This window comes from Callithrix jacchus, chromosome 17, assembly GCF_049354715.1.
Source record: "Callithrix jacchus isolate 240 chromosome 17, calJac240_pri, whole genome shotgun sequence".
NCBI classification, from domain to species: domain Eukaryota; kingdom Metazoa; phylum Chordata; class Mammalia; order Primates; family Cebidae; genus Callithrix; species Callithrix jacchus.
Window position 1 is genome coordinate 29,587,768 of NC_133518.1, and position 21,571 is coordinate 29,609,338.

The window sequence follows — 21,571 nt, forward strand, 5'->3', positions numbered from 1 at the left end:
AAGATAAAAACCTAATACTTTTTGTTTTTTGTTTTAAGATGGAAAACCTAATACTTTTTGTTATGAGTTATCCTGAAACAGGAAAAAGTTTTCAAAATATACTTGTGTTAAATACAGTCTTCTCAGATAGCAGAAGGCAAGGCAAGGGCATTGACTTGAAAGGAAACAGACCACAGTAATATGGCTGCCTGAAAGTAACTATGGAATTCAGTTTCTCAACATGATTATTTCTTCTAATCTTCATATTGATGACTCACTAGTACATTTACTTTTGATAGGTTTAATCAACTCTGATAACATAGTTCCAAACAATTAAAAGGACCTGATTTATGTATCAAACAAAGGTTAATTTGTTCTTGAGAAATGACAAAAGATTTGGTCAAATGTAAATGAATATGCAAGAAGTCACATAAGTCTGTGTATACATACATACATATGACTTTAATTTTATAAGTCCATGTGTATACACACACCTTTAGCTCATCATTTAAATAAAAAGCTAACCAATCAATGTTTTATGTCCATATGCCCCCCATTAACACTGAGCAAAATATTAACCCCTCCTATCTATGTAAGGGAAATAGAGTAAGTTGTTATATAGAAACCCTTGACACTACATGCAATTTCTTATGTCCCTTATTCTGATAATGTCTGTCCTCTTGGCTCTCACTTCTTGGACTTTCTCATAAATATGGAAGCTTCATGACAAATTGTGAAAACCATCATTTCCTCCTTTATGAAGTATACTGAAGACAAAAGGGATTAAAGCCGTTTCACATTTAGCAAAGCTATTTTATGGCAACATTGTTACAACACAAAATAGACATTGCAGATTACAATTAACAATTACATAGTGATTTCATAACAATTAATACTACTTACTCCAATTAACAAAATATTTCTTTATAAAAAATATGTTCAAAAGGTAGTTTACATTCACATCTTCATTTAATATCAAGGTTGTAACAATGGTCTTAGGAGATGCAAAGACAGAAAACTACTCACCTTAAAAATCTGTATTCTTGAAAGATATATACTCCACTTGGATACTGCTCAATGTTCAGGCTTCCTGGACAACTCAAGAGGATACTGGAGTTGTACTTAATATACCCAAGAAATAGCCGAATTTCCTAAGCTCTCATAATTTTTCTAACCAAGGGCCTTAACAAAGTTAAAAGACACCACAGGGTTCAAAAGTGAACAAATATGTTGTTTTTGGTTTTTTTTTTGAGATGGAGTCTCACTCTTGTCGCCCAGGGTGGAGTGCAGTGGTGCTCTCTGCCCACTACAACCTCTATCTCGCAGGTTTAAGCGATTCTTACACCTCAACCTCCCAAGTAGCTGAGATTACAAGCATGAACCACCATGCCCAGCTAATTTTTAAATTTTTAGTAAGATGAGTTTTCACCATGTTGGCCAGGCTGGTCTCAAACTCCTGACCTCAAGAGATCTGCTTGCCTTGGCCTCTCAAAGTGCTGGGATTACAGGCGTTAACCAGGGCGCCCGGACAAAAATATGTTAATGAGTAAATTCAGATGGCGCTGCTCAAATGATTCTAATTCAAGAAACTTAGGTTGCAGGTAGGTAATCTCTAGTTCTCTAAAGAATACCCAAATGACAGGAGGATTTATGTGGTGGTGCAGTAATAGCTCAGTCTCAGTTTCATGACCTAGCTAAAGTCAGAACTGAGGCAGTGGCTACAGCATAGGGGTGGCTTTCTCTTCTCTGAAGGAAAAGTAAAAGGAGTAGGAAGAAAGAGGTGAAACAATAGCCTATGCAGTTGTTGCCTAGATCTCGAAATTAGCAACAAGTATGTCAGGTGTCCTAACAGGCCCTGGGGGTGTCTGACATACAACATAATATAGGTAGTAGAATCAGTTCTAGAATCTGGTTCCTGGATCTGAATTTAGCTCTAAGAACCTCAGCAAGACAGTCTCTATGGCCTGCATTTGCCTGCATTTCTTTCCTATAGGTTTAACAAAGATTAATCTGAAAGTTTGATGAAAATAGGCTAGGTACAGCCCTCAGTAAGAATTTATTCTGGCTTGCAGATTTAAAACTGTAAATGCTTGAATCTACCTTCCGATTCTAATCTTATTTAATTTGACATCTGTTTATTGTATTTCTTTTTAACTCCTCAGGTTATAGTAATAATAGGCCTCCAAGGTTAACAAATGGTTAAAGTTCAGTGAGACACCGAGGCCTCTTCAATACATAAAAATAAGGTTGGAAGTTACCATCTTGACACTCTTTGGGGGATTCTGTATCTCTTCCCTTGCCATTAAATGAAATCTTCAGAAATTTAAGAGTTAACAATGCCACCATTACTGCTGTCAAATCCTTCAGTGATTAAAAAGATATCCAGGTTCCCTCAATCATCTGGCGTGGTTAAACGACTTCAATAAGAAAAGATGTGCTTTCCAAGTGTGGAGACATCCAACCTGTATTCAGTTCCCCATTACATTCTGGATTTGGGCCAATGAAAGGAGCATCCATTGGGGTGATAGCTAAGGCATGTCCTCACCACATATCAGTGAGACTTCTGGAGGGGAGTAGCATGGAATGGTGATTACAACATTGGGCAAGAGGACATCAGAGAACTTCTGAAAGACAGGGCTATCTCTAGAAACCCACCTACTCTAAGTAAGGAGACGATTAAACTTTCAAAGCCCATTTATCCCTGATGGTCAATTATACATAGAGAACTTCCTTTTTAAGATAGCCTGGATTCTAACTGTAGCTCCCAACAATTAGCTATTTATAAGTGATGATGGGTGACTTCACTACCGTCAAAGCCAGAGCATATTCTCTGTCAGCTTTTCAAAAAACATGCAGTAAAGAGAGATGTCTATCAGGAGAACTTAAATGGGTGTTTTTCAAGGGTCATCTCACAGCAGAAGAGTCCTCAAGTGGCCAGACGTTGCCAACAGCTTCAAAAAAAAGTAACTAGGATTTGACTTTACAGTGCATTTAGATGTTTCCCTTTGTGTCATAACTGATGATAAAAGAACTTAAAAAAACCACTATCCAGCTTCTCCATTCTGTTTCCTGTTATGCTTTTTCTTGTTTACAAAATAGGAATTTAGGGCTGGATTGGATGTTGAAAATTTAATACAGTTACCTCATGTCACAAAGAACAGAAATGATTTGACCAAGTTCATATTGTTGTTTAATGACAAGGCAAAGCACTAAAGATGGATAGTCCTACCTTCCTAATTTGAATCTCCTTATTCTCTACAGGTTAGGGTCAAGTTACTCAGTAAAACAGGCTATCAGGAGGTTAAGCCCAAACAGTGAGGATAAAAACGTTTATGATGCTTCTTTGACTACATGCATGCAGTTTACCTCAAGATTAAGGGATTAAAAAAAGACTAGAAAACAGCGTAACCCTATCTCCTAAATATACCTAAAGACATGTCTTTAGAAATTATAGCAGGCTGTTATTTCTAACAGAGCTGATGATCATAGATGGAGCCTTTAAGGTAGGAGTGGGTATTTGGTTCTTAAAAATGATTCTGTGCCTGCCAATCTTAGGAATAAATGATGCTTTCAATAATTTGCCTCTGTCTACCTAAAAGGTACAAAGAAAAAAATATATATTTAATTAAATACAGATGTATCCCAGGTAGATGGTAAGTAATGGGAATAAAGTCATGATATGCCCAGAATAACCAATGATAAATGCTATTAGCCAGGTAGTCACCATTCTATTCTTAATCAAAAATAAGCAATGAAAGGACAATCAAGACTAAGGAAACTTGACATTTAATTCTGAAATTCATTGAGTAACCACGCCTAAGCTGAGTTTATTTTCTTGACTATAAAATGGAAGTGCAACCTTTAACTTTTCTCAGTGGCTCAGATGAAATACTGTGAAGGTACAGAGTAATGCTACATGGCACAAAGCAAAAAGTGCTGTGCAAAAGAAGACAGGGTGCTAAGTATTAGGAAAGTTCTGAGTTCCAGAAAATTGAGATTTTTTAAGAAACTATGTCATGTCAAGATGTGTTTTGGAGAAACAATTTTCCCAGTGTTATATTAAGAAGTATATACTAACTATATATTAGGAGGGATTATATAAAAGGTGTTCAAAAAACAAGTGTCAGGAAAACACTAAGCAGAATTTAACAACTGCTTTTAACTTCAGAATTTCTCAGTTTTGAATATAAGTATGGCATGAATCTCATGTCCAACAAAGGACAAGTGAGCTTCCTTTCCCCAAACTTATACGACCACCTAATCCTTTTTACATGGACCTTCTCAGTGGAGCAGTGTTCCTTACGACATACTTAGGGAACACACATTCTTACTATCTATTTTTCCAAAAGTCCTATTGTTTGCTTCAATACAAAATCCTAAGACACTGTGGCTAGAAAATTTTTTTTTCATATAAACATAAATGTGTACTGACACATGTTGATGTCGTTAAGCATTTGATAAGTTGTCTATTCTAGCTCTCAAATAACATGACTCTAAATCTGTTAAGACCAGATCATTAACCCATCCTCTTTCCAGAAGGCCATAATGAGTACCTCCTCATCAGGATAGAAAATGTACCCTTTAAGTTTTGTAGGAGTCAATTACCCCTATGTCTTGGGGACAGATTGCTGTTAAGACAGACAGAAACTCTTCCCTTGCTGGTCCAGCAGCAGTTTTCTTGTTCTCTGGACTAGCCAGAATAAAAAGATAACTTCTGCCATGCATCATTTTGTTGTTTAACACTGAATCCCAAATCAAATTTCATACCTGATTAATAGATCTGACCTTTTCAACTAGAAAAGAGGCAGCAACCTGAGATGGAAATGATAAGAGAAAAACATGGTAACATTCCTAGCTAAAATACTGAGAGCAATGGAGAGTTTAAGTCAACCACTATCTATTTTTACAGTACTTATGTGAGTGTTATAAAAGATCTGTTAGAAACTGGTGTCAATGGAAACAAGTCCTGCACCAGTTCTTGAATCATCTCTTATAGCTAGTAGAAAGGATTACAAGGTTAAGCAAACATCTTGCATGGATCAAGACTGTTCCCAGACGTCTGAGCAATGAATAATATGTCTATAGATTAGACCTAAGAGTTCATTTTACAACTGTTTACTAGATGATATAAGCATAACTCCCATTTGTAAGCTGTAGGTATGCATCAAGGCTTCTGCGATCTCAGAGCTGTTTCTCTGACCAGCAAAAGAGATTAAAATGCTCCTCTTGACCTCTATCTGCATTACATCAGAAACATCACTGAGCCAATTTCTTCTGAGGAGAGAAGAGAAACCTTCTATGCAAGGCTGCAGGAGGCTGGTAATATAGAGACAGGAGAATAAAGCTCCTCACTAATAAACAGGCTGACATTGAACAACATGGCATCTATGTGGAACATGGTTTGCAAACATTTTAAGACCATTCATAGACATCTGAGACCACTCAGTTTCTTCCTCCCAGGGCTGTGAAATAAGATTCAAAAGTAAATCAACAAATTCCTGGTGCTTTCCACATTATAGTAGCTTACATTTTACAGCCTCAGTGCCCTTCAAAAGTGGCTGGAATAGCCCACCTATACCTTTAGCTGATATGTTCATCTCTCACCCATTGGAGAAATAAGATTACTTATAGAAAAAATTGATTCTCCAAAAGGAATATAAACACAGTAAGTAACACTGGTAAATAACGGATGTTTCTAACAGTTCTTAGAAACTGGGAAGGAGACAGAAGCCTATTACTACCCCAAACTCACTCACCTTCATACATCTTCTTCACAGAGACATCAATAGCCACAGCGACTTTATACATAAATAAGTGAGGCAAAGGCAAAGGCAAAAGCAGTATCAATCTGTCTGAGTGTAGGCAATGGTACTTTGATTATTTACCCGTACAAACTCTTCAGTCCCTTTTGGTTATCCCCAACTCAGCTCTTAAGCCGTAGATTTTTGCTGTAGAGAACTCAGATGTGATGTAGCTGGCTCCAGTAACTCTTTTCACAGTACTGCATGTCAATAATGGGAATGATTTCTAATCAATTTAAACTGCACACGGTACTTTAAGAGAACAAGTTTATTACTCCCACTCAGTAGTTCCTGGGGGCTTTGATGTTAAGTCATACATAATTCGAGAAATACCAGGAATCTTCTTAATCTCAGTGACCATCTTTAACACCACCTGTTATTTAAAAAAAAAAAAAAAAAGATTATATAGAAGAGCCAGCATCCACTGCATGGCCAACAGTCCTAGAGGGCTTCCATTTACAATTTAAAATCAAAATTTGACTATTTTCACTATTGTCCTCCATGTGTATGGGAGAGTTTCTGATTAATCTTACAAATCAATCTATTCTACTCTGCAGGGATATTTTAAGTTAATAAGGTTTAAAATACTAATGACTTAAACTCAGTACTACTCAAAGTGTGATCCACAAACAGGTGCTAGCTGCAAGTTGTGTTTGTGACTGACCCACAAGTGCTTAAGAACATATAGCAATTTGACATTGCTGTGGAATCCAAGCATGTGATTTTATGTGTTTAACCCAATGCTCTGCAAATTATCTGTGGTTTAAACATACAATTCTAATGGCCACGAAGGTGGCACAGAGTACACCGTAATAATAATTATCAAGTACATAAGAGAAGAGGATAGCCTGCTCACTTGTCAAATTTGAGCCTATGAGAAAACTGACTCTAAGCCACATTCCTCAACCCAGCTACCTCACTATAACCACAGCCTCAAATCAGTGCACTGGAGGCAGTGGCCCAACTAATACAGTCTCACTTTGATTTTCACTAGCTATTATGCAAGTAGCTCCTTTGGAATGTTCTGGTAGAGACAAAGAAGGATCAAAAATTGAGCTGGAATCAGTAGTAGGCAGAATATTTAGGCAATTCTTGGGTGTCTGGCCATAAAGCTATCAAATTGCATCCTTATTTCTAACAAACTCTTCTTCGCTCCTAGAGTTTTCTTCTTTATTTGCAGAATACTATTTGTAAAGTAGAAATTGACAGGATCAGATAAAATTATAGATTAAATTGATTACTTTCTATAGAGTAATCAAACATTTGGAGAGCATATGAAATTTATCTGCACCAGTGTATTAATCAAATATGCAAAAATTTAAAAAAAGAAAAAGAAAAAGGGCCTATCTTAAGAACAGAAAACCAACATCAGAAATACAACACTGGTATAGCCTATTCCATTCACCATATTATAAAATTAAGAGGTACTGAGAATGTACATTAGAAAAAAAAAATATGAATTACCTCTACAGGGATCTCATTGCCAGGTGTTGCAGGTATACCAGTCATGAAGTCACTAGTAATAAAGGTTCGAATAACTACAGATCTCTGGCATGAAGGCTGCTTTTGAAGTGGGTCCCGATCAAAATGTAATGGTGTCAAAATCACTGGCATCTGGCTGATTTTCCCAGCATACCCTAGAGAAAGGTACAGAACCAATCACCACACCATAGAAAAGCACTCTAATTCAGTTTAATTAAATCCTCCCAGACAGTATCTGAAATCACATATACACACACAGCACAGTTAAGACTGTCATCATGCATTGATTTCAGCTACTCCCATGGCATTTTAAGTGGACTCAACCACAAATGCAAAAAAAAACAGAATTTGATCACATCAATGATGTTTCACTGATATACTATAAAGAGAAAGAGTCAATTCTTATTATTCTTAGTTATAATTTGCAGTTGCAAATAACAAACTAGCAAATACTGAATCATTTCTCCTAGGGGAAATGGAGGGTTAGATTCTTGCAAGCTTCTGGCTGTAATATTTTTATCAATTGATTAATATGTAACCTTGTTTTATGTGTTTTTCTGACTTAAGACACTGTATTTAATATTTAATATATTCATTAACACTGAATTCACAGTCAACAGCTCTTTAACTCATGTCTGAATGAAGCTTATCTAATAAAGATTTTCTCTGTACGGTACATCACAGCATTCCTGTGCTTAGGAACCCAGACAGCACTTCAACACTACTTGAAATCCATTTTAAACAGAAACAAAAGGCACAAAAATGCAAAAGATAAAGCATCAAGGAGACCAAGAAAAAGACACTTGTTCACATTATGAGAGCTGAAACAAGAAGGTAGAGGTTCACCTTGTTTGTTCAAACTCAGCTGGGAACATCTAAGTCTTGATATTCAAATTTTCTGCTGCTCTGTGCATGTCCACAAATGATCACAAAGGTGAGTATATTTTATTTAGAAGTAGCATTATTGGCCAGGTGTGGTGGCTCATGCCTGTAATGCCAGTACTTTGGGAGACCCAGGTGGGTGGATCACCTGAGTCAGGAGTTCAAGACCAGCCTGGCATAACCCTGTCTCTACTAAAAATACAAAAATTGGCCAGGTGTGGTGGCAGGCACCTCTAATTCCAGCTACTCAGTAGGCTGAAGCAAGAGAATCACTTGAGGTTGCAGTGAGCCAAGATAGTGCCACTGCACTCCAGCCTGGGTGATAGAGCAAGACAGACTCCATCTCAAAAAAATAAAAAAGAAACAACATCATAGAACATTCAGAGATTTAAATAATAAAAACAAAGGCTGGGCAAGATGTCTTGCTCCTATAATCCCAGCACTTTAAGAGGCCAAGGCAGAGGAGGTCGGGAGTTCCAGACCAGCCTAACCAACATGGAGAAATCCCATCTTTACTAAAAATATAAAAATTAGCCAGGCATGGTGGCGCATGCTTATAATCCCAGTGACTCGGGAGGCTGAGGTAGGAGAATCACTTGAAACCCAGAGGCGGTGGTTGTTGTGAGCCGAGATGGTGCCATTGCACTCTAGCCAGGGCAACAAGAGCAAAACTCCATCTCAAAATGAATATATAAATAAAATAAATAAATAAACATCTAAAGAGCAAAAGCCACATCCTCCTACTCTTAATGTCAAGTTTCCAAAATCTAGTTTCAGAAGCTAGTGATCAAAAACATGAGCAACTTACCAGACTCCCTGAGAATATTATGGGCCTCAAAATCAGCTTGGCGTAAAGTACTGAGCACACCTGTTGTCAAGAAAGTGGGAGTAACATCTGTAGGAGGTTCTTTAACTGGTGGCCCAAATATATAAACAACTCTAAAAAGGAAGAGGTAAAATTATAGTGCAATTACATTTTAAATGTAGAAATTACATTTTAGTATAAGCAAGACACATAGAACAGTAACATTCTTTCCATTTCCCACTTAGTTTGAGGTCCTTCTCCTGCCCACTTCAACTCCCCAAATGGATAGGACAGGATATAAGATTACAGGAATGTCTGTGTTCTATGTGCTTTCCTCAAAGTGTGTTCTCTGGAATATTCTCAGAATGTGCAAAGATTTAAGTGATTATTATGACTCTCTTTTCACTTAATGTACTGGGTTGAAGAATGTTCCCAAAACTTCATGTCCATCCAGAATCTCTGGGGAGAAAAAGGGCCTTTGCTGATGTAATCAAGTAAGATAAAAGTAATACTGGATTAGATGGGCTCTAATCCAATGACTGGTAACCTTCCAAGTATCGAGAAACTTGGATACATAGACATACACAGAGGAATGAGGGTCATGTGAACACAAAGACAGACTGGATTATGCTGCCGCAAGCCAAGGATTGTCAGCAGCCACCATTTAGTAGAAAGAAGCAAGGAAGGATCCTCCCCTTGAGTCTTCAGAGAGAATATGACTCTGCCAACACTGAATTCAGACTTCTGGCCTGCTAAACTGTTAGAGAATAAATGTCTGTTGTTGTAAGCCTCCTAGTTTGTGGTAATTTGTTATGGGTAGTCCTAGGAAACAGATACACAGTTAAAATTTAAAAATGGGTGTCTTTATGACAAGGCTTCAGAAACTAGTAATATACTATACTAAGATACACTGGAAATCTCCAAGAGGAAACTACAGTGAATTTCCCAAAATTAGTTGACTATTCATCTTCTTTTCTCTACTTGAGAAACAATCATCCTAGAGAGATTTGCATTTGCACTTCATTAAAAAGGCCATTGAAATAGGATTTTGTATCCTAATTTCTTCCAAAAAAAGATTCATTACAGTTTTATATAAATGTCTGAAAGACATTAAGATACAATGCAAATATCGTCATGTTAACGAGAGTGCAGTTTAGAACGTAACTTAATGAAATTAAAATCAGACAATTTTAACAACTTCAAGTGTGATGTTTTGGTTTGAAGGGACCTGTTTCACAATCTTCACCCAGAAAACAAGAGGGAATCAGGGTAGAGATATGAGTGCCACTTAGCTAATTCTCCCTACTCCAACTCCAGCCAGTAGACAGTTACTGCTTTTCATTAGTCTTATTTTTAGCAAAGAAAATGAATCTCCCCGGCAACTATCATGATAAAGTTTCGATTTTTTCTTCTTTTTTTCTTAATATATACTTAGGTAAAATACACAAAAGAAAACCATATTAGCACAAAACCACCAACACCACCAATTACTTTATTGTCTCCTTCCAAACACTGTAAGTTTTTTTCCCATGTACAGACAGTAAGCTATACTTTTAATAAACAATATAGTTCCTAGAGCTCATAAAAGATATTTAGAGGAGAAAGTTAAGAGAATGCCATGAACTTGCTCTTTTCACCTTCTCATTTCTTACAAACAAGAGTAATCACTAGAATGTACTGGGACAGGTATTCACCCACACTGCATATGACAGTAAAACTGGAACAGTCCCTCCCTGTACAAAGAATCCCTCATCCAAATTAGGGAAAAAAACTGGAAAAAATGGAAGAATATTTTTCTTCCATTTTTGGAACTGGCAAAGAAATCTAAAGTTCACCAAAATTCTTTTAAGAGCTTGCTGGGTTCATATTTTGAAATCTAGTTTTTTGCTGGCGGGTCATAAGGATTCTTTTTTATTTTTATTTTTTACTGCATTTTAGGTTTTGGGGTACATGTGCAGGACATGCAAGACAGTTGCATAGGTACACACATGGCAGTGTGTTTTGCTTCCTTTCTCCCCTTCACCCACATTTGGCATTTCTCCCCAGGCTATCCCTCCCCAGCTCCCCCGCCCACGCTGGCCCTCCCCTTTTCCCCCCAATAGACCCCAGTGTTTAGTACTCCCCTCCCTGTGTCCATGTGTTCTCATTTTTCAAGGATTTTTATTTTTTTCTTTTTTGAGAAGGGAGGAAGGAGGACAGAAGAAGAGACAAATAGGGAAAACAGAGAGAAACTATAATACACAAATAAAGTTTAAACAAGGATGTGTGCCCTTTGGCAAAAGAAAAAGGAGATAAAACTGTAAGAATACTGTGAATGAAGAAATATACTAATTACATAGTAAAAGCCGTGGAATTAAATTTAGGGAAACTGTGATATGTGAAATTTATATAGTATTCTTCAGAAGACAAATTATGAGCCACTGTTCTAACCAAGACAATTATCTCCACTCAAAACAGACAATTACAAATTTATCATTATTGAATTTTTTGGCGGGGGGAAAGGGTCTCACTCTGTTGCCCAGGCTGGAATGCAGTAGCACGATATTGGCTCATGCAACCTCCACCTCCCAGGCTCACTCAATCCTCCCAAAGTCACTGGGACTATGGGCACATACCACCATGCCCAGCTAATTTTTGCATTTTTTGTAGAGATCTGGGCTCAAGTGATCCATTTGCCTTGGTCTCCCTCAAAGTGGTAGGATTACAACATGAGCCACCATGCCTGGCCCCCATTATTGAAGATATTAATAACTCTATTTTTCAGTATATTAAAGATGCTTCTATACGTGGGGGTCTTCAGTTCATTTGAGTAAGCCTTTGAATGAGCATGTTTCCATCAGTAAAAATGTGGCTTTCCTGTAACTCCTTATTCTCTAATTATACAGACTCTGCTAGGTTAACATTAAAAGGTAAACTTCTAATTTCTGCAGCAATTTGAGTAAAATGAAACCTCAAGTAATTCTTTTTGGTGGTTGACTGCCTAACACCCATGAAGAAAAGCGAAGAGTGTGAATAACTGTGAAATAAGAACATTTAATTAGGAATCTAGTAAAAAGTAAGTGAATTTTTGAACCATATATGGTATGAAGCAATTGAGTATTAGAAAGATTATAAATCAGCTGTTGATATATCCAATGTAAGACACTGATATGTAAATTAAAGAAAAATTAATCTAAAATGTAAATTATATATTTAAATGTAACTATTTTAATGCTATCTGGCACATGCCTATTTCTTTTCTTTGATTTTTCCTTAGGGTTACTACTAAATTAAGCAAGTCTTCATTTTTGTTTGTGGGGGTTGTTTTGTAGGGGTGGGGGGGGTGCATGCGTGTGTGTGTTATGCACTCTATTTGTAATTCTGTAACCTGGACATACTTGTTTCAATCCTTCTGGAATAAAACATATTACCACAAAACCAATAGCTAATATAAGCCACTAATTTAGAAGGTGTGTTTTACAGCTGCCTTTAATATTTTACACTAAAAATAAAAATCTTTCTCCTTTAAATAATTTCTTAGGCTGGGCATGGTGGCTCCCGCCTGTAATCCCCAGCACTTTGGGAGGCCAAGGTGGGCGGATCATGAGGTCAAGAGACGAGACCATCCTGACCAACATGATGAAACTCCATCTCTACTAAAAATACAAAACTTAGCTGGATGTGGTGGTGTGCGCCTGTAGTCCCAGCTACTTGGGAGGCTGAGGCAGGAGAATCACTTGAACCCAGGAGGCAGAGGTTGCGGTGAGCCGAGATGGTCACTGTACTCCAGCCTGGCAACAGAGTGTGACTCCATCTCAAAAAAATAATTTTTTCACAGATGATTACCTTGTGATGAAGCATCAGAACACAAGATAATATTAAATATCTACTTAACTGTGACCTATGGGCATATCTGAATTATAAACACAGTCATTTACTCTTATCTACATCACCTGCCTATATCTACACTTGAGCCTTTTGGTCTTTCATTAATAGAAAGCCCTTAAGAAACGCATCCTTCCATTACACTAACCCCGCCCTGGCTCCTGTGGAACACACCTGTTAACGTTGTGACACATTCGAGGTATAAGCCTAGCCAGAAAAATAAGAGATTCCCAGTCAGGTTCATCTTTACTGGAGATTCCACACACGTAACTGTAGGAACGACAGTCACCCTGAAAATAAAAATATAATCAATAATTTTTCATAATGAAAAGATGCACTGGTTCAATTTGAGAAAGCTGTTTTTTTTGTTTTGTTTTGTTTTTTTAAATGAAGCAGCAGCAAAGGAAAGGGAAAGGGGCAAGGGAAAAAAAAAGGAAAAGGAAAGGAAAGGAAGCATTGAAAAATAACTTATGCATGGTGACACTTTTTTTTTTTGAGACAGAGTTTGCTCTTGTTGCCCAGACTGGGGTGCAATGGCACAATCTTGGCTCACTGCAACCTCTGCCTCCCAGGTTCCAGTGATTCTCCTGCCTCAGATTCCCAAGTAGCTGAGATTACAGGCATGTGCCATCACGCTCGGCTAATTTTGTATTTTTAGTAGAGACAGGGTTTCTCCATTTTGGTCAGGCTGGTCTCAAACTCCTGACCTCAGGTGATCTGCCTGCCTAGGCCTCCCAAAGTGCTGGGATTACAGGCGTGAGCCTCCACGCCCAGCCAGTGACACTATTAATAGTAATTTTTTGTTTGTTTTTTGAATAAGAACATATTACTTGAATGATATAATTTCAATGAAAGTATATATTAGATGCTTCTCAAATGGTATAAATAAATTCCAAATTAAAATCCTGTATTAAATCCTACCTAAATCAGTTAAAACATAAATCAAGTATCAAGTACTATCAAAAATTTTTGCTGAACAAGGTGGGATAATCCCAGCACCTTGGGAGGCTAAGGTGGGTGGATCACCTGAGGTCAAGAGTTTGAGACCAGCCTGACCAACATGATGAAACACCATCTCTACTAAAAATAAAAATAAATTAGCTGGGCGTGTGGCATGCACCTGTAGTCCCAGCTACTCGGGAGGCTGAGGAAGGAGAATTGCTTGATCCCAGGAGACAGAGGTTGCAGTGAGCAGAGACTGAGTTACTGCACTCCACCCTGGGTGACAGAGCAAGACTCTGTCTCAAAAAAAAAAAAAGAACTTATTCAACATTCCTATTACCTGCACACCTGTGGATAACCAGCATATTTAATTTGGCAGACAAGGCCAGGAACAGAGGCTCACACCTATAATCCTAACACTTTGGGAGGCAAGGGTGGGTGGGTTAGTTGAGCCCAGGAATTCGAGACCAGCCTGGACAACATGGCAATCACCTATCTCTTAAAAAAACAAACAAACAAAAAAAAACAAAATTAGCTGAGCAGCGTGGTGGCATGCACCTGTAGTCCCTGATACTCAGGAAGCTGAGGTGGGAGGATCACCTGAGCCCAAGGAGGTTGTGGCTACACTGAGCAGTGATCATGCCACTATGCCACTGCACTCTAGCCTGGGCAACCGAGTAAGACCCCATCTCAAAAAAATATATATTATAAAATTATTTTAAAAACTATAATTTGGCAGACAAGATCTGCCCATGATTTTTGAGTAAAGAATTCTTAAGTGGGAGACAAAAACAATTCACACTTACTTACCAAAATGTGTTTCAGTATCAGCTTAAAAGTTAATTTTAAAATAAGTAAATAAAGCTGATTATAATGTATTCTCTTTTCCTGCGTCCTGTCTAATCCAAGTAATTTGTTTTTTTATGAAAAGCAATTTTAAAAAGTAACAGATTAGAGAAGTACCTAATGCCCAGAATGGCAGGTACTGAGAATGTGAAAATTCAACATATGTGAATGCTAATGTGATATAGCATCTATAAAAGTGTAAATGCACATGCTCTTTAACACGGAAAATGATCCTACATAAACAGATGGATAACTGACGGAATGCCACTAATAGTAAAAGCTGAGAACAGTTTAAATGCCCATTGGTTAGAAGAATAAATTATGGTATGCAGAGAATATGAGGGAACAGTTAAGAACAATCTACTTGGAAAGGTACAGAAAGGTAAGTTCACGATGTTCAGTTAAAAGAAAAAAAGCTGACAATGTGTACCCAAAATCCTCTTTTATTTTCTTTTTAAAATGTTTCCACAAAAAAAAGATTTAAAAAAATAATAATAATAATAAAATGTTTCCAGAAAGACACATATGAAACTTAACTGGAGAGTAAAAATACAAAGAATTTTTTTAATGTATTTTAATTTTTTATAAATGTGGTTTACTTTGGTATTTAGAAAATAAAATGCATTGTTATACTAACCATGAACCATCTTTTTTATCTGAGCTTGCAAGAGTCTAAGCTTCAAAGGGTAAGAGACTAAAGTTAGTTATCTAATAACAAAAGAAAATTTTATTTTGGTGGGAAAAGTAGCAGAGCCCAAATAAGTTTCAATTTCAAGAAACTTGTTGAATGTTCACTCATTCAACAAATCATATTATCTCAAATATCTATATTTTATAACACTTCTCTAAAAAAAAGAGTGGGGAACCATTTCAACTCAACTCCCTGTGTAGTAGGAGTTAGCATACAGAGGTGGAAGTTCTCTGTAACAAATCTACTTAAAACTGAGAACACCTTTAATAATTAAATAACCTGTCCACAACTGTATTTTTATCTAGTAGGGTAATACTGCCTATAAGCATCATTGCAAATTTCAAAATAAATTTGTGTATGAATGAGATAATCCATAAACCACTGAAAAAATATCAGTAACTCCAAGTAAGGTTATTTCAATAGTGACTCTAAAACAACATTAAGCGGCTTATGAGATTTGGCCTTTAAAATGAAGGCAAGAGTTTCTTAACCCAAATAGTTGGCTCTATCACTTTCATGAACTAAAATACTTTAGTTTGCTTTAAAAATAACAATCAATTTTTACCTTGTTTTATTTAGAGGCAGAACTACATGAATTCAAAGCAAGGCGGAATTTAAACTGACAGATTCATATATTTAGAAAAAAATATTAGGTTTTCAATGAATAATCTCTAAAACAATTTTTTTCTATGCATAATTTTACTGGAGGACATTATTAACACATTAACCCTGTAACTGGCACTTATACCATTTTTGAGTTGAACTACTGACACTTCTAGTTTCCATTTAACCACAAACTTGAAATAAAAGAAAATAAACCTTTCTCTTCCCTACCCTCCCACACTTTTGTTCACCAAAAACTCATCTGAGGATCATATAAAGGAGTGGACTAGGCACAGTGGCTCACACTTCCAATCCTAACACTTTGGGAGGCCAAAGTGAAGGATCACTTGAGGCCAGAATTTTGAAGCCAGCCTGAGCAACACAAGGAGACCCTATCTCTACAAAAAGACTTAAAAATTAGACAGGCATGGTGGTGCATGCCTGTAGTCCCAACTACTTGGGAAGCTGAGGTGGGAGGGTTGCTTGAGCTCAGCAATTCAAGGCTACAGTAAGCCATGATCACATCACTGCACTCTAGCCTGGGCGACAGGGCAAGACCCTGTCTCCAGAAAAAGAGGAGAAATAAACGTAATCATTTTTCAAGTAGCATTTTATAATCGAGAACTATATTATTCTCACATTCTTTTATAATTAGAAAGGCAGAATAAACAAAAAACATCAGCAGAACATGTTCCCTAGTATAGGGAATACACAAGCTGAGAACACTTAAATGGTGTAACATATTCATCTGGAGGCCTTCCTGCAGTTAAAGACTTCTAAAACCACAGTATATTTCACATCTAGAAGGATAAATGACCTCTCAATACCTGCCCTACAAGGCAGAAGTAAGCATGCTAACCCTACAGGAAATGGTTGCTTTCAATATTTGCCTTTGGTTAGCGTTCATAGATTCCAAAATTATAAAATCTCAGCCTGACTCTTTAGTTCCTATAAATATTCACTCCCTAAACATTCTATGAAATATTACCTCTTATTTCTCTAAACTTGGTATGTGTATTTACATATGTCATTTTCCTGAGTAATCCTTATTTCAGTATTAGAAAGAAGGTATCACTGGTGAATGAATTCACACAACTCACCTGCACACCTACAGTTTTAATTGGCAGCAAGAAGGCATTCAGTGAATGCAGACTTGTAATTTGCATCAGCTTCTCCTGATCCTCTTCCGTTGTGCAGGCTTTAACTCTCTGTAATAGGGTATGTGGCTGAGAAAAAAACCAAAGAGGCATTTTTTCAGTTTTAAGAAATAAGGTATTCACTCTTTTATTATTACTACTATCTTATGTATCTACACTTACTGGTTTTTAGTGGTGGATTGTATTTGGTATCTCCTTGACTTGTGTGTGCTATGCACTATGCCAGAAATTCACTCCTCAGGGCCAGGACTATGAAGTCTTAGGATAAGAAATATAAACTATATTTACATACATCAGGGCTTTAGCACCCTGTCACCAGCAAGTGATATACCTCCTCTGAGTCAAATATTATCTCTAATACTTTTTGCCATAAAGTCAGTTTTGACTGAAATTAATATAGCTCTAGTCATTTCTTTATTTACCTGGAATATGTTTTTCCATTCTTTAACTTTGACTCCTCCCATTCTTGTTGTGAATAAACTATACTTTTCACATCTACTATACTAAACAGATTTTAGCTTTCAATCTAGTTTGACAGTCTATGTTAGTCCTTTTAATTAATTATGGGTTAATAATATAATTGAACTGCATTCTACAATTTTATTTTGTAATTATCCCATTTTTTACTCTTATTCCTTTCTTGCTGTCTTTTGAACTGATATTTCTCTCATCTCATTTATTTCCTTTTTATCGTTTTTGAAGTTAAGTCCTCTATTTCTATTCTTACAGTAGTTCCCCTTTAGTGTTAACAGGGATACTTAACAAATAATCTGTCCTTCTGGCAAATAATACAAGTATCTTTGAATTCTTTAGCTCAAATCAATCCCTTTGTGCTTACATGTAACTTCAGCTAAACACTGTTACATATTTTCTAATTAACAAGAACTAGAGATCATTTTTATGTCATCTCTCGATTTTATAATTATATTTATCATTTTATACAGTCCATTTTTGTTTCAGTTTTACTCATTTACCATCTTCTTTGCTTGGCATTCGTTCTTGTATCTCACACCTTTCTCCTGGTATCCTGCTGCTTCTCCTGAAGTCAGATCGTTACAATAATGGTTCTCAACCCTAACTGCACAAATTACTTGGACTCAGGTCCCAGCTCAGACCAATTAAATTCTAGGGCTATACATAAAGAATAGTATACTTCAAAAGCTTCCCCAGATGATTCTAACATACAGCCAGAGTTGAAAATCATTGCCTTTAGTTTCTTTTTTTTTTTGAGACGGAGTTTCGCTCTTGTTACCCAGGTTGAAGTGCAATGGTGCTATCTCGGCTCACCGCAACCTCCGCCTCCTGGGCTCAGGCAATTCTCCTGCCTCAGCCTCCTGAGTAGCTGGGATTACAGGCACGCGCCACCATGCCCAGCTAATTTTTTGTATTTTTGGTAGAGACGGGGTTTCACCGTGTTGACCAGGATGGTCTGGATCTCTTGACCTCGTGATCCACCTGCCTCGGCCTCCCAAAGTGCTGGGATTACAGGCGTGAGCCACCACGCCCGACTGCCTTTAGTTTCTTAAGTAAGGAATTGTTGGCAGTAAATTCTGTTTAATCTCGAAATAACTTTATTTTGCCCTTGTTTTTAAAAGACAGTTTAGTTGTTCAAACTCTTGCCTTTACTGTTGCTTTCAGTATAATTTCCTGGGTAGGTAATTGATCTGTTCTCTGCAGTTGCTCTGTCTTTGGCAGTCCTTAATTTCTCTAAGATATGCCTACTAGGTGTCAAATTCTTTCCCTTTATTCTACTTGGGATGTGTTATGTTTCCTGAATCTGAGACATCATGTATTTTACCAGTGTAGATAAATTAATATATTTTTGTCTATTATTTGCTTCTGGATATATGTTAGCACTTACCTTATCCTTCTATCTAAACCTCCTCTAACCATATTTTCTTTATAATGATTTGTCCTAATTCTGAATACTCTCTAAACAACTTTGACTTTACTAATTCTCTCTTTAAGCTGTTTTTCACAGTTATTATTTTCATTCTCGAACTTAGATTCTTTTCAAATCTGCCCAGTTATTTTTAGTAGTCTCTTATATATCATTCTTATTATCGATAGCTTATTTCTATTTACTTTACATATTGCTTGTTAATTCCAGTAAAGTCTTTGAGGGAGGGTCTTGTTCTGATAGTTTTTTACCTTCTCTTTCATGGTGCCTTACTTCTTTATGTGATTTATATTTTTGATTATAACCTCATACTTATTGAAAACCTATCCATGAGAAGCCTTTGGGACTTAGGTAAAGATATTCTAATGAGAATCTGTACTGCTCCTTGCCTAACTCCTGTAAGTACTACCACCCAGGTCCACTTTAAAATTCTTACATTGCCAATTTTCAGACCACACACATTACATAAATTAAAACCCCAAATGTGCATAATTAAGCAGACTGGAGAACTTTTCCATTCATCTTCAATTTGGAGCCAAAGTACTGCACAGTGTGACAATATCTTATCCAATCTCTGGCCCTTCTTGGACTCAGTCTCATACTCAGACATCTGTACATGAATGAAACTGTTAAACCCAAATCCTGGACCACACAGGATTAATAGCTGTCCTCCGAGAAGCAGACAGTGTTGGCTTCTTGAAATGATACTCCCAATAAATTCCTGACAAACCATTTCCCTTGCTTTCTTGCAATACACATAAAAGAGTGCTTTAAAATACTTTATCTGGCATTTTTAAAGACTCAGGATATCTAGTCTTATATGGCTGGAAGAAAAAATGTGCATACTGCCATAAAAATACAATGAGTTCGTGTCCTTTGTAGGGACTTGGATGAATCTGGAAACCATCATTCTCAGCAAACTGACACAAGAACAGAAAACCAAATACCGCATGTTTTCACTCGTAGGCGGGTGTTGAACAATGAGAACACGTGGACTCAGGGAGAGGAGCATCACACACTGGGGGCAGTTGTGGTGGGGGATCTAGGGGAGGGACAGCAGGGGGTGGGGAGGATGGTAAGGGATAACATGGGGAGAAATGCCAGCTATAGTATGCACCTATGCAACAACCCTGCATGACCCACACATGTACCCCAGAACCTAAAGTAAAATTTTTTTTAAAAATGTGCATGTAAGAATATCTGTAGAACAATTTCTCCACAGTCATTTCAAAGATCATATTACTCTGAATTTTCAAATTATAAAACCCTAAAAAATTCATTATAAATGCTGGTATATAATAAGAATCCATTCAATTTCTTGTAATGTTTAGCTGTGTCAAATTATTACCTTTTTAACACTTGCAGAAAAATCAGCTACTATTTTCAAAATATTGTTGGTTTCAGGAAAGTCTTTACAAATATAAGGTTCTTCAGCACATATTACTCTGATTGCCAGGCCAGGACCTAAAGATAAGAGTAACAATAGTATTTAACATTAATGTTATATTTCTAATATAAAAATCTAACATAAAACTGTCACTATTTTCAAAATATAAAAACTTTCCAAAATTAAAATCTATCTGCCATAAGTATTTAATGCCAAATGCAGCTATTAGTTTCCCATTCAACTCAGCATTTTTTAGAAAGCGTCAACATTCTAAAAATGTTGTAATATTTAGAATGCTGCAACATTTGAGTTATGCACACTTTTTAGTCTGCATAACTTTTTGGCGTATTAGTCTCTTTTCCTAAGTTTTTTTCATCTATAAAACAGTATAATACTATCATGGCTTCCATTGTGAGGCTAAAATTAGACAATATGTTTAATTCTCTCCATATCAATCATTCGTATCCCCCCTTTTTAAAAGAGATAGACTCTGGCTCTGTCACCAAGGCTGGAGTGCAGTGGTACAATTATTTCTTAGTGCAGCCTCAAACTCCTAGGCTCACGCAGTCCTCCCACCTCAGCCACCTAAGTAGCTGGGATTACAAGCACACGCCATCACGCCTAGCTAATTTTTTCAGTCAAGATGTGGGTCTCACTAGGCTGCTCAGGCTGGTCTTGAACTCCTGGGTTTGAATGAACCCCTACCTCAGCTTCTGGAAATGCTGGAAATTACAGGCATGAGCCACTGCACTTGGCCTATCCTATTTTTACAGTTCATGTATTAGGTATCACAGAATTATCCAGTAAATACTTTTAGTTCATAACAGATATGCCAATCTGTGCAAAAATTTTTAAGGGCATTTTCTAACATATATATTAGAGGACAGTATAATTAACCACCTTTCTCATCAACCAGCTTCAACTATCAATCCAATTTTAGGAATGGTATTATACTGTTAAAAAATATATATATATATATTTTATATATAATCAAATATATACATAATCAAATACCAAAAAATGTGAACTGTTATTTCTAATTTATTTTATTTTGACAGAGTCTCATTCTGTCACCCAGGCTGGAGGGCAGTGGTGCCATCTCAGCTTACTGCAACCTCCAGCTCCCAGATTCAAGATTCTCCTGCCTTAGCCACCCTTAGCAGCCACCAGTAGTAGCTAATACAGGCATGTACCACCATGCCCAGCTGTTTTTTTTTTGTATTTTTAGTAGA

The 21,571-nt window shown here is 36.9% G+C and overlaps 1 protein-coding gene across 1 annotated transcript in view; it reads right to left on the reverse strand.

The window, feature by feature from the left end:
- Positions 1-771: 771 nt before the first annotated feature.
- The window catches only part of GMPS (guanine monophosphate synthase), a 74,562-nt gene continuing 53,762 nt past the window's right edge, over positions 772-21,571 (reverse strand). The window contains exons 11-16 of the mRNA XM_002759465.7: positions 20,301-20,416; positions 16,996-17,121; positions 12,988-13,103; positions 8,953-9,083; positions 7,245-7,417; positions 772-6,153 (exon numbers count right to left, since the gene is read on the reverse strand). Of these exons, the coding sequence (XP_002759511.1) occupies positions 6,052-6,153; positions 7,245-7,417; positions 8,953-9,083; positions 12,988-13,103; positions 16,996-17,121; positions 20,301-20,416 (764 nt within the window). The 3' untranslated portion in view covers positions 772-6,051. The remainder of the gene's footprint in view (positions 6,154-7,244; positions 7,418-8,952; positions 9,084-12,987; positions 13,104-16,995; positions 17,122-20,300; positions 20,417-21,571) is intronic.